Source organism: Pipistrellus kuhlii, unplaced genomic scaffold, assembly GCF_014108245.1.
Source record: "Pipistrellus kuhlii isolate mPipKuh1 unplaced genomic scaffold, mPipKuh1.p scaffold_m20_p_21, whole genome shotgun sequence".
NCBI lineage: Eukaryota > Metazoa > Chordata > Mammalia > Chiroptera > Vespertilionidae > Pipistrellus > Pipistrellus kuhlii.
Window position 1 is genome coordinate 3,633,508 of NW_023425520.1, and position 13,023 is coordinate 3,646,530.

Consider the following 13,023-nt stretch of genomic DNA (forward strand, 5'->3'; position numbering starts at 1 on the left):
ATTGAGCGTCACGACAGCTGCGCCTACGACTACCTGGAGGTGCGCGACGGGCACAGCGAGAGCAGCACCCTCATCGGGCGCTACTGCGGCTACGAGAAGCCCGACGACATCAAGAGCACGTCCAGCCGCCTCTGGCTCAAGTTCGTCTCCGACGGGTCCATTAACAAAGCCGGTTTTGCCGTCAACTTTTTCAAAGGTGCCGCCTTCCCTGGTCCCGCCCCCCTCCCACTTCCACAGCCAATTCGTCTTCTCCATTCCTCCTTTTTAATTTTTATTTTTATTTATTTTTATTTTTAAAAAATATATATTTTATTGATTTTGCACAGAGAGGAAGGGAGAGAGATAGAGAGTTAGAAACATCGATGAGAGAGAGTCATCGATCAGCTGCCTCTTGCACACCCCCCACTGGGGATATGCCCGCAACCAAGGCACATGCCCTTGACAGGAATCGAACCCGGGACCCTTCAGTCCCCAAGCCGACGCTCTATCCATTGAGCCAAACCTGTCTCGGCCCTCCTTTTTAATTTTTAAAAAAATCTTACTTTATTTGATAAGAACTCTCAGCATGTGAACAATTCCGTATGGCTGACCCCAGGCACAATTGCTGATGGGCCTCTAGTCTGTGTCTACATCTTGGCTATTGTGGAAGTGCTGTGATAACGTCATTCCTTCTTCATTCACTCATTCAACACAAAGATTGTGAGGGACCCCTACACCTAGCGCCCTGCCCTTGAATGTATGGCCTACATGGGGAGAGAAGATCAGCCCCTCTGAAAAACTGCATACCTCTTTTTAAAAAAATATATTTCATTGATTTTTTTACAGAGAGGAGAGGAAGGGAGAGAGAGTCAGAAACATCGATGAGAGAGAAACATCCATCAGCTGCTTCCTGCACACCCTTGACTGGGGATGTGCCCGCGACCAAGGCACATGCCCTTGACCGGAATCGAACCTGGGACCCTTGAGTCCGCAGGCCAAAGCTCTATCCCCTGAGCCAAGCCGGTTAGGGCTGCATAACTCTTTGAGTAAATGACAGAGTTACGTAAAAGCAGCTGACCCGACTACGACTTGAAATGACAATCCAGGAGTTGTCTTGACATCCGGAAGTCTGTGCCGAGTGCAGAGGAGGCCGAGAGGCAGGAAGCACCATGGAGCTCGGGGAGGAAGCAGGGCAGCGAGGAGGAGGTGTCCATGTGACCTTGGGCAGGGTGTTCTGCGTGAGGCACCCGTAAATGGTATGGCCAGAGAAAAGCCTCTGTGAGGTCCTCCTGCCCCTGCTTCAGGGTACTGCCTGCCCCTTTGGGGCTCTCATGAGAAGTACCCCCTGGGGACTGAGTGGGTCCTGAGCAGCCATGGAGAGCTGCCTCCCAGCGGAGTGGCTCACGACCGACTGCCTGCTGTAGAATGGGGCTGCGGCCGGCACGGGAAGCCTCAGGACGTGGGGCGTGACTCTCAAGCAGAAGGAGGAGGAGGGACCCTTCCTTTTTTTTTTTTTAATAATATATTTTATTGATATTTTTACAGAGAGGAAGGGAGAGGGGTAGAGAGCTAGAAATACGATGAGAGAGAAACATCCACTCGCTGCCTCCTTGCACACACCCTACTGGGGATGTGCCCACAGCCAAGGTACATGCCCTTGACCGGAATCGAACCCGGGACCCCTCAGTCCGCAGGCCGATGCTCTATCCACTGAGCCACACTGGCTTTCGGCAGGAGGGACCCTTCTTGTCCGGGAGTCACTGATCCTCATTCCTTCCTACCCGCAGAAATGGACGAGTGCTCGCGGCCCAACCGTGGGGGCTGTGAGCAGCGCTGCCTCAACACCCTGGGCAGCTACAAGTGCAGCTGCGACCCCGGGTACGAGCTGGCCCCCGACAAGCGCCGCTGTGAAGGTAAGAGTCCCCAGGCCGCCCCAAGACCGCCCCCCCACCCCCACCCCAGCCGTCCAGCCAGATCCCCTGTGCCCCCGGACGGGACCATTCCAGGAACAGCGAGGACTCCCTGGAAGTGTCTTCACCATCGGGGATAAGGAATACATTTCATAATTCAGTCCCCGGAACACGCTGTTACCAGGGCTGATGTACTCTGGTTTTTGTGTTGTTGTGTTTTGTTTTGTTTTGTTTTTCATTCTTATTATGTGTTTTAAGTGCTTATCTTGACCTGCTGATTGATTTCATCACCCACCCGAAGGTCATGACCCTCGATTTGGAAACCCTGCTCTAGGGCAGGCACTGTGTCTCAGCCTCTCCCAGTGCACGCTCACGGCTCCAGCTCAGCCTGGCCGCGCTGAGTGGCTCCTCCCTGCTCACCTCTGGGCAGCCCCGCCCGGTTCCTCCCAGCCCTCACTGCCCACGGCCCTCACTGCCCACCGACACTGCCTTCCTTGAGCCCCTTGCCCTGACCCCACTCCATGCCTCCTTCCCCCCGTCCTGGAGAGACCAGACCGAGGCTCCCACCTGACCCATAATGCACCCCAGCTCACGTCGGGTGCCCTTCCCTAGAGCGGGGACTCCTGGAGGATGATGCCACTCCCTTGTGCCCCCAGCTGCCTGCGGCGGATTCCTCACCAAGCTCAACGGCTCTATCACCAGCCCGGGCTGGCCCAAGGAGTACCCGCCGAACAAAAACTGCATCTGGCAGTTGGTGGCCCCCACCCAGTACCGTATCTCCCTGCAGTTCGACTTCTTCGAGACCGAGGGCAACGATGTAAGTGCTGCCTGGGCTGAGGAGGCGCCTAAAGGTCTGAGGCATGGGAACTCGGCGCGATGCCTGCTTCCCGCCCTCGGAAACAAACACACCGAGTGGCCAGATTATTATGATCTCTGAACGCATAATAATATGGCCACCCAGTGTGTGTGTGTGTGTGTGTGTGTGTGTGTGTGTGTGTGTGTATATTAGAGGCCTGGTGCATGAATTCATGCATGGGTGGGGTCTGACCAGCCTGGCCAGGGGGAGGGGACATGGGCAGTTGGCTGGCCTGCCTGCTGGTCAAACTCCTGGTCAAGAGTATAATTTGCATATTAGCCTTTTATTATATAGGATATACACTGAGTGGCCAGATTATTATGCATTTAGAGATCAAGGGGAGAGGGATTCAGGGAAGCAGGGGCTGCTCAGACAAGATGGGAAGACCCCGGAGCCGTGGCATGAGGGAAAAAGGAAATGGGGTCAGGAAGCCTGTGGAGTGAGTGAGGCAGGGCTGAGTCCATCGGAGGGCAGCAGGGTGGCACCGGTTTGAATCGTTAGGTTTGGTGAAGCAGGTACCTGCAGGAGGAAGGCCCCACAGGACAGGAGGGCCCCGGGGCCGGGCGGTCAGGAGAGGCTGCCTGGCGGAGGTGGGCCTGGAGCCGCGCTGCCCCGCAGGTGTGCAAGTACGACTTCGTGGAGGTGCGCAGCGGGCTCACGGCCGACTCCAAGCTGCACGGCAAGTTCTGTGGCTCTGAGAAGCCCGAGGTCATCACCTCCCAGTACAACAACATGCGCGTGGAGTTCAAGTCCGACAACACCGTCTCCAAAAAGGGCTTCAAGGCCCACTTCTTCTCAGGTAACCTGGACTCCCCGGCCCCCCGCCGCGCTCTCGCTTCCTGCCAGTGCCCGCAGCAGGGTCTGTCCCTGCTCCCACACCGGCCCTCCACCGCTGGGCCAGCCCCTCCGCCCTGAACCCCATTATTGCAGAGCCCTCAGGGTTCTATGGAGGCTGACCCGAGGCCGGGCAGGACACAGAGATGCAGAAATGAAGGGAGAGAGTGTGCTAGGGGTCAGGTCCGAGAGTGGGCAGGCCCTGGGGACAGGCGGTTCAGTGTGGCTGGAGCACAGGAGCTGCGTGCAGAGAGCAGGAGGGCATCAGCCTGGACCGGTGGCTGGAGCCAGTCTACTAACCAGGCCTGCAGGCTCCAGATGGGTCCATGCCTAGGAAGGAGCCTTCCTCCCTCCGACACCAAAGCCTGTCTGCCCCTCGGCCTGCAGGTCAGGGACTCAGGTCCAACCAGCGTTTATTTTATCTTATTTGATGAATTATTCATTTAAATTTATTTATTATATTGTTGTATTTTACTTATTTACTATCTATTTATATTTAGTTAGTTTATTGAACATTGCCTTGGGGTTGAGTCCCCTCCGTGGCCCCATCCTCAGGTGACCTAAAAGGTCGTCACAGCCCCCTGCCCAGCCTCTGAGCTTGACCTCCAGGGGTCCCAGGCGACCTCTCCCTGTTTTCTTCATCCCTCTGTCCTGGACTCCGGGGCCAGGCTGGGAGGTGGCACGTAGGACCTGGGACCCAGACAGGGCAGGGCAGGGGGAGAGCTTTGTGGGGGGACAGCTCGGGGATCCTCACCCCCAGCGCACCTGGTGGGGGGACGGGGCACGGGGCGGCAGGAAGGCAGGAAGCCCACGGCCTGTCCACGCTGCTGCCTTCCTTCTCCCCTCCTTTGCCCAGGGTCCTGCATCCTCCAGCCCCTCTGTGGCCGCCCTGCACCCGCCTGCCCCACCTGGATGCCATGCACGGTTCCCTGCTTGGCACCGCCGGCCACCCTGCTTTGCTTAAAGTGCCCTTAGTCCCTGCCCCTGGCTTGCTGAGACCCTCCCCTCTCAGTGCAAACCCCTATCTTCCCTGCGCCCCCCTGGAATGCCTACCAGATGCTCACCAGAGGGCTGAGGGGACATGACACCCGCTCAGGTGTGGGCTTGGCCCCGGGGAAACCATTACCTGCTTACTCTCGTCTCTTCCTGCCCTTCTGTCGCTCCATCGTGGAGGGGGAAGGGGACTGATACCACATCTGTCAGGCCTAGAGCCCAGGGCTCTCCACCCATGGTTACTGCCCTGCCTTGGCATGGCACTGTGCCCACCCACCCTCAGTCCCGCACAGAGACGCCCACACCCCCACACACACACACACACACACACACACAGGCACGCGTAGAGCCCCATCGCACAAGAAACCTGCAAAGGACCTTCACCAGTGGGCCTCAAGGTCCAGCCCTCGGGGCATGGGGCATCTGACTCTGGCCCCCCAGGAGGGGGGCTCTTTGGACTTTTGGGACACTGAGCGAGGAGACTCTAAGCCAAGAAGGAGAAGAAAAAGCCTGAAGAACTTCAGTCTGATCTCAGCCACCTTCCGGGGCATTTGGCACTGGAGGGTGAGTGCCATCTTCTTGTCGGGGCCCATGTCCACCCCCTCCCCCCCGCTCCTGCCCCTCCTGCAGTCTGCCCACCTGGCTTTGAGGGGAGGCTGCCCACCCCCACCTCCACCATGCCAGGGCCCTACCCAAAGATGCGAGAGCAGGTCTTCCTCAGGATTCACTTTTCTCTCGTTCATTCATTCATTCATTCATTCAGCCATTCACTTACTCACTTGGGCAAGTGTTCTTTATCCCTACTATCCGCCAGGCTTTATACTAGGTATTTGGGTTGCAACTACGAGGAAGGCGTGGTCAAAGCATTTCAGGGAAATCTTGGCTCAGTCCGTGAGCCCCCAGCATAGTCCCCGGTGAGTTCCTCAGTGACACCCATAATGGTCATGGGGACTCCATCACCCCCACTTTCCTGTGGGGCTGATGCAAAGGCAGCTTCCGCAGGCCCTCTGTCAGGGTCTCAGGGAGGATCTAACTGAGAAGGAGCCCTTCGAAGAGACTCCACCTCTTGGCCTTGGCTTCCTGCAGGCCCCAAGGGGTCTGGCCCATCTGAGAACCGATTGGAGGAGCAGGTCCTGGGAGCCCGGGCTCCAGCCCCCAGGCCCCTCTCCTGAGGGAGACAGAGCTCCCCTTGGCGTGTGAATGCCAACAGGCATTTTTCTACCTTGGGTTCATCTCTGAAGCTCTGGGTGCCCATTCGGTCCATCCACACACCTTCCTGAGTGCCTGCCTCGGTGCCAGGCACATGGTCCCCAGAGTGACCACGGACGGACGGGAACATGTGGGTGTGACAGACACATGCCTCTGTGACCGTGTGTCTGTCAGTGAGCACCCTTGAGTGTGTCTCTCTGTGTGCACGTGTACACAGATGGGTGGATGGCTGATAATGTGTGCGTGTGTGATATCTGTCTGCCCGTGTGTTTGTGTGTGAGGTGTATGCTGCGCACACATAGGCTGACCCTGTGGGTCAGTACCTGTACTGCCATGTTGGGACAACAGTGCATCACGAGGGGAGCCTGTGGGTGTGAGTGTGTGTCTGACATGCTCTGTAGCTGCAGCATCCAGAGTGAGAGAGCAGAGCTCTCCCTGAACCCCCACTTCCTTGGAATGAGCCCCTTTGCCTGAAGCTATTTCTTTCCCCCAGTGCACAGGCCTCATGCCTAGCCCTGCAGGCCTTCTCCCTGCCACAGGCTTTCTCCCCAACCAACCATCCATCCATCCACCCACCCACCCATCCATCCCGTCGCTGTGCTCCTCCCCCTGCCGCCCCTCGGTGCCCTGGCTGCGCAGACATGGCCTTCTGCATGTGTGTGCCCCCTGCCTTCCGCCTGCCCCGCGGCTCTGCCTCGAAGCCCCGGGTCTGGTGTTCATTGCTCTCCCTGTCTGATCCCTGCCCTCCACCCCTCCATCCCCTCGGTCCCTTTTCTCCTTCTCTCTCTCTCGTTTCAGAAAAGAGGCCGGCTCTGCAGCCCCCTCGGGGACGACCCCACCAGCTCAAATTCCGAGTACAGAAAAGAAACCGGACCCCCCAGTGAGGCCTCCCAGGCCTCCCGGACCCTTTGTTACTCAGGAACCTCACCTTGGACAGAATGGGATGGGGGCTCCCGTGCCGCCCACCCCCACCTCTGCTCTGCCACTCCGGCCTGCCTCCCTCTGGCCGGACAGAACTGGTGCTCTCCTCCCCGTGTCCCCCTCACATGGACAGGGGACCTTCCCATCCCCACACCCTCCCATGTTGATGGTGTCTGTGACATTTCCTGTTGTGAAGTAAAAAAGGGACCCCTGCGTCCTGCTCCTTTCTCTTGCAGTCTGCTTGTCCGTGTGTCTGTTTTTCCACTTGTCCGTCTGTCCAGTAAGCAGGTAATGGTCGAGGGTTCCCATGCTGGTCAGCTCCAGACCCAGCCCTCCCTCCGCCCCACTTCTACTTTCTCTCCCCACAGCCAGACCTTGTCATCGCCTTGAACTCTCACCCCCGCCCACCCAGCTCCCCGGGGGGGAGGGAGCCCAGCCAGGCCTCCCACTTCCCCTGGGGTGACCGCCTGGACCTCAGCCCCGCACAGACCCGGGGTCTGCCCTTGTTTGCCCCCCTGCAGACAAGGACGAGTGCTCCAAGGACAACGGCGGCTGTCAGCAAGACTGCGTCAACACCTTCGGCAGCTACGAGTGCCAGTGCCGCAGCGGCTTCGTCCTGCACGACAACAAACACGACTGCAAGGAAGGTAAGCGGAGCCGGGGCTGGCGCCAGGCTGCCGGGCACCTCCCATGCCCGCCGGGCACCTCCCAGGCCAGCAGCACCTGGACCGGAAGGACCAAAGGCTGGGGAGCATGAGGTCAGAGGTGCCCTCACCACTGGTCTCGGTTTTTGGACTCAAGGAGCTGAGCGGCTCCTGGGGTCACCTCATGTCACCCGTGCCTGGCACACAGGTCTCCCCAGCCACATCCGAGCCACATGCACTTCCGGGCTCTCCTTGTGTGTGTCAGGAAGGGAGCTCACGGCTGCCCCAGGCTCCATTTGGGGCTGTTTTCCCAGGTTGTGCTTCCTCAAATCCATGTCCAGGTCCTTCTGTTTGTAACGACCTCCCTCTGGCAGAGGCGAGGTGGGACTCGGTTAAAAGCACAGACCGGAGCCAGGCAGCCTGGCCAGGTCCTGTCAGCCAGCCAGCTGTGTGCCCTGGAGCCACTGGCTTCCTCTGCCTGAACCTTGGTTTGCTCCTGGTGACAGGTAGAGGGAGCAGCACCTGCCTTCACGCAGGCAGCCCCTGGCTCATCGCCGCACAGTCACGCATGTCACCGTTTTGGGTCACACTGCTGACCCCGGGGACACTGCCTCCCAGGAGCTGAAGCCCTACAGGCATTGAACACAGCTCTCACGCCATCCTTGACATGATCGGACACCCCTTTGGGCACTACACCACACGGGCCTGCTCCGAGGCCTGCATCCCACTGTGGCACCTGCCAGTTAGGACTTACTATCCCCCAGCACCGTGGTCAGCAAACCGGCTCCTGAGCCACATGCGGCTCCCTGGCCCCTTGAGTGTGACTCTTCCACAAAATACCACGGCCTGGGCGAGTCTCTTTGGAAGAAGTGGCGTTAGAAGAAGTTTAAGTTTAAAAATGTTGGCTCTCCAAAGAAATTTCAATCGTTGTGCTGTTGATATGTGGCTCTGTGGACTAAGGAGTTTGCCGGCCACTGCCCCAGCACAATGCAGACTCTCCTTTGCCACTGAATGTCGGTGTGACCTTGGGCGAGTCATTTGACCTCCCTGAGCTTCAGCTTCCTCCCCCGTGAGATGGTTTTTGAAAATGGTACCTGCTTTGCAGGGAACTAAGGCCCAGAGAGCTTGCTTTGAGCACTTAGCACAGCGGCTGGCAAAGGCCATGCCTCACCATTGATAGATGGACAACCAAGGTGCAAACAAACTGCTGGCCAGAACAAACAGGATCCAAGCACCCGACAGTAGCCCAGCAGACAGACACTCCAGGATTTCCAACCCGGCCACCTCAGGCTCCCCAAATACCAAGGCCTGACTCCTGGAGCCCCACATCGCTTAGCAAGAGGGGACCTGATGCTGATGTTGTCAAACCGTGTTTTTATCTTTGCACCTTCTTATGAAAAAGAGCCCTCACCATCAGCATCAACGAAATAGCAGGGGAGGGTTTCAAACTCGTGGGAAGGTGGCCCGTACGCAGTAGCTCTGATTCGCTTTAGAAGCGCCTGGTTCCTTACTCCCTTCAAGGAGGGGCTAATTACAGATCGGTCAGAGGGCACCCCCTGCGGGTACAGCGCTGCCCAGGCTTCTGTAGCCCCTGCTGCCCAGGAGACTGCAGTCTAGCTGGTGTGCAAGGAAATGGTAGAGGGCGTGAGGACCCGGGGAGGATGGGGGAGGGAAGTGCCTGCGGCCAAGGAAAGTCCTAGAAGGGTAACAAAACAGCTCTGAGGCGCTCAACTGGGAAAGCCAGGAGCTCCACCTGCCTCCACCGGTCTGCGAGGGTGTCGCTCTCCTCCAGGCCCTCCTGACTGTGCAGGCATCTTGAGCCTCTGACTAGGCACAGCTGTTCAGCCTGCCTCGCTCCCCTCCCCCCACGTCATCACCCCTCCCCCCCCACACCCACCCCCATCCCTTTCTCCTCCCCAGCCCAGCAGTCTACCTCTGCCCACTTTCCTAGAGGGGCCTGTGAGATTGGATGGCAATGAATCCCGAGCACCCACCGGCTTTTAAATTTGTCTGTGAGGCCACGCTTTCAGAGGCAGAAAGCAGACTGCAGGGGAGGGAGGAGCCAGGAGCAGTGAGGAGGTGGGGATCGCTTTCTTGAAGGCTGGCTGAGCAGAGAAGGAGAGAGGCTGGGCTGTGGGAGGGCTGGTGTGGGATGGGCACAGCTCGGGAAGGCTCCTAGGCTGGGAAATGTGTGCTGCCAGGGTCCCCAGGACAGAGAAGGAGAGAGGAGGGGCGCCTTCTCTGAGACAGGGAGAGGAGGTGCGGGAGAGGGGAGTTTGCAGGTAGGGCCGGTGGTTGAAGTCCTTCATAGTTGAGGCCCCGACTTTCTCAGGGAGGCAGGAGGTGAGGGGGGTGAGCTGGGAGTTGAGCAGAGGGCTGAAGGCTTGGAGTCGCTGCTGAGGAGGTGAGAGAGGGAGCTGGTGAAGGACAAATCCAAGAGAATCCAGTGGTTTGGGGCCCACCGAGGTGGGGGGCCACGGATGGGGTTTTCCCAGATGGTTCGGCGGGACGGCGTGTTGGTGACCAGCTAGGCAGCTGGGCAGGGAAGGATCTCAACAAGGAGGGGTATTGGGAGAAGCCGAGGGATCGGGCCGTGGCGGCCTCTAAAGTTGAAGGAGCGGGGACAGGAAAGTGAGCGCCTGAGCGGCAGCGATGGCAAAGGCTGGGGTGAGGTCACCGGCAGGGGCGCCTCAGGAGGACGGAGATAAGAGCCAGTGGAGCTGAGGGCGGGCACAGAGAGGCCAGAGCATCGGGCGGACCGTCTGGTGTTCGTCGACGTCGCTGAGGGTGGCGGGAGCGGGTGCGGGATGAGAGAACTGAGTCAGGTGCCAAAGTCTCCTCTGACTGTGGAGGCGTGGCAGGAGGTCAGAGGATGCCAGCGTCTCAGAGGGCAGAGAGGGTGTGGCCAGGGGGCCTCACTGGTCCAGGGGTTTGCCCGGGGCGCCCGTGAGGGCGGTGCCGGGGATGCTGCCAGTGCGGCTGCGCTTGGAACCCGGCAGCTTGGTTCCTGGGCGCGTGGGCACAGTGGAAACAAGCCATCGACGTGCAGTCAGTGTTTATGGGGGCAGCAAGAGAAAGGCAGGCAGGCAGGCGGGAGGGAGCGGCTTCCCGGCTTCCGAAGGGCATTGAGGCGATGGAGTTCCTGATGACTCCCTTCCCCTCACCCACCCACCTCCCACAGCCGGCTGTGACCACAAGGTGACATCCACCAGCGGCTCCATCACCAGCCCCAACTGGCCCGACAAGTATCCCAGCAAGAAGGAATGCACCTGGGCCATCTCTAGCACCCCTGGGCACCGGGTCAAGCTGGTGAGCTGCCCGCACCCCGGCCTGCACAGGCGCCCTGCTCCCCCATGCCACGAAGCCACCCTCTCTTTCCTGTCCGCTCCAAAGCCCTGGGCACTTAGAGTCCCTGCCCAGAGCAGGGCAGGCTGCAGGCTGCTGGCCTGGCTGAGCTCACAGGGCTGCCACCCTGCGAGAAGCCCAGGCTGGTGTCAACTCTGGGGGTGTTCCTGCCATCACCCCCTTCCTGGGTCCCCCCTCACTGCCATCCACCAACCGTGGCCACTGCCCCGGACTCTGTGAGGAGGGGTCAGGAGGCCCGAGTTGGGAGCCCCCTGCTGCCCACCCCGCTGGCCCCCACCACACTCCTAACTTGCTGTCCTTCTGCTCCTGCGCCCCAGACCTTCCTGGAGATGGACATTGAGTCCCAGCCCGAGTGTGCCTACGACCACCTGGAGGTGTACGACGGGCGGGACGCCAAGGCCCCGGTGCTGGGCCGCTTCTGTGGCAGCAAGAAGCCCGAGCCGGTCGTGGCCACGGGCAGCCGCATGTTCCTGCGCTTCTACTCCGACAACTCCGTGCAGAGGAAGGGCTTCCAAGCATCCCACTCCACCGGTGAGGACGCCTGCCCCCAGGCCCCGGGGCCAGCGCTTGTTCTGGGGGCACCTGCTGATCCCGGTCTCAAAGGCGGGCCCGGCCTGGTGGGCTGACAAAGAGCTTGTGAGGGCGCAGACAGGAGAGACGGTGTGTGCTGAGGATGAGGCCAGGGAGCAGCGAGGAGGAGGAGGAGGAGGAGGAGGAGGTCCTGAGTGGGGGCTCTGGAGGTGGCCCTTCAGAGAGCAGTGAGGAGCGGGGGTAGGAATCCGGGTCGGGGAGGAAATCCCCAGGTTTCCCAATGCTGGGACCCTGGACTTTGTCCCCAGATGCACTCTTCATTCATTCAATACCTGCTTACTAACATGTAACACGTATGAGGCAGCGTCCTAAGTGCGGGTCATAAACGTGTGAAGCAGACAAACATCTCAGCCCTTGAAAGGCTTACTCTGTGTTCATTTGTTTGCTTATTAACAACCATGGACCAAGCTCTGGTCGTGAGCAAGAAAGCTAGGGGACAAATGGTTATGCCTCGGACCTGAGCCCTTCACCCTACTCACCCCGGAAGCTCGCCGTCGTCCCGGAGAGAGACAGGCTGCGCAGGTGATGACAACAGGAAACAAAACAGGATAAGGGTGTGGCTGGTGGGTCACGCCCAGCCCAGCCCAGGCCGCTCTGAGCCATACGAGCGCTAGCAGCTCGGCCAGAACAGGGATGTGTGAGGGCCGCAGTGACGCGGGGACATTGGCTGCAGAGAAAGGCTGGACGTCAATCTTGGGAGGCCTAGAAGGTCCGTCAGACCCAGGGTGCTGGACGGGGGGCTTCACAGGCTCCTTGTGGGGTCTCTCCAGAGCGGGTGTGTCACAGTCCCCCCTTAATATGCTCAACTCAGTTCCTGCCCCAGGCCCCACCCCCGTCCCACCCCTCAGAGAAGGGGCACCAGGAGTAGCTCTCTCCCCTCCTGCCTCAGGGTCACAGACTGGAGGCCCGGAGCCCCATCTGGCCGTCAGAGTGCTTGGCCCACACTGTGTTTTGTTTTGTTTTGTTTTGTTTTTAATGTGAGCCAACATTTAGAAATCGGGAGTTTTCCCTGACTATCCTATCCTCTCTTCAGAATAGAATCTCTGGCAGCACAGGGCCCACATTCTTCCATGACATCCGTCAACTGAGGGGCTTAGCCGTGTCCCCTCTCAACAAGCACGCCCTCCACCGCGCCTCTGCTCTGAGCCGCCCCACCCTGTGCACCCCCGGCCTCCGTGTGTCTGGGCCACGTCCTGAGCCGGGTCCAAAGCCAGCCCTCGCCAGCCCTGTGGCCGCCGGGGCCTCCAGCCGGCCCGGAAGCCTGCGTGGTGAGGGCAGGCCTGCCGCCCAGGCGGAGCTCCGGGAGTGACGGCCCGTCTTGTCCCCACAGAGTGCGGAGGCCAGGTGCGAGCCGAGGTGAAGTCCAAGGATCTCTACTCCCACGCCCAGTTTGGCGACAACAACTACCCCGGGGGTGTGGACTGCGAGTGGGTCATCGTGGCCGAGGAAGGCTACGGGGTGGAGCTCGTGTTCCAGACCTTCGAGGTCGAAGAGGAGACGGACTGTGGCTACGACTACATGGAGCTCTTTGATGGCTACGACAGCACAGCCCCCAGGCTGGGGCGCTACTGTGGCTCCGGGGTGAGGTCCCACTCTCGCCCCAACCCAGAGGCCCAGTGCCAGCCCAGGGCCAGCCCAGGGCCTCTGCAGGCCTGGGGTGCCGGTATGGTGGGTGTCAGAGCCCGGAGACCTGCTGGGTGGCTGATCACAGAGGCCTGCC

At 59.8% G+C, this 13,023-nt stretch overlaps 1 protein-coding gene across 6 annotated transcripts in view; it reads left to right on the top strand.

The window, feature by feature from the left end:
- Positions 1-13,023, top strand: part of BMP1 (bone morphogenetic protein 1) — a 40,913-nt gene that overhangs the window by 25,505 nt on the left and 2,385 nt on the right. For 5 of the 6 annotated variants that reach the window (XM_045585891.1, XM_036449968.2, XM_036449965.2 and 2 more), the window contains 8 exons: positions 1-196; positions 1,767-1,892; positions 2,546-2,706; positions 3,364-3,544; positions 7,224-7,349; positions 10,528-10,655; positions 11,030-11,243; positions 12,634-12,884. In XM_045585891.1, coding sequence (XP_045441847.1) covers positions 1-196; positions 1,767-1,892; positions 2,546-2,706; positions 3,364-3,544; positions 7,224-7,349; positions 10,528-10,655; positions 11,030-11,243; positions 12,634-12,884 — 1,383 coding nt within the window. Of the gene's footprint in view, positions 197-1,766; positions 1,893-2,545; positions 2,707-3,363; positions 3,545-6,579; positions 6,938-7,223; positions 7,350-10,527; positions 10,656-11,029; positions 11,244-12,633; positions 12,885-13,023 lie in introns of those variants that run through there. The other variant, XM_036449971.2, reaches the window with a different exon arrangement.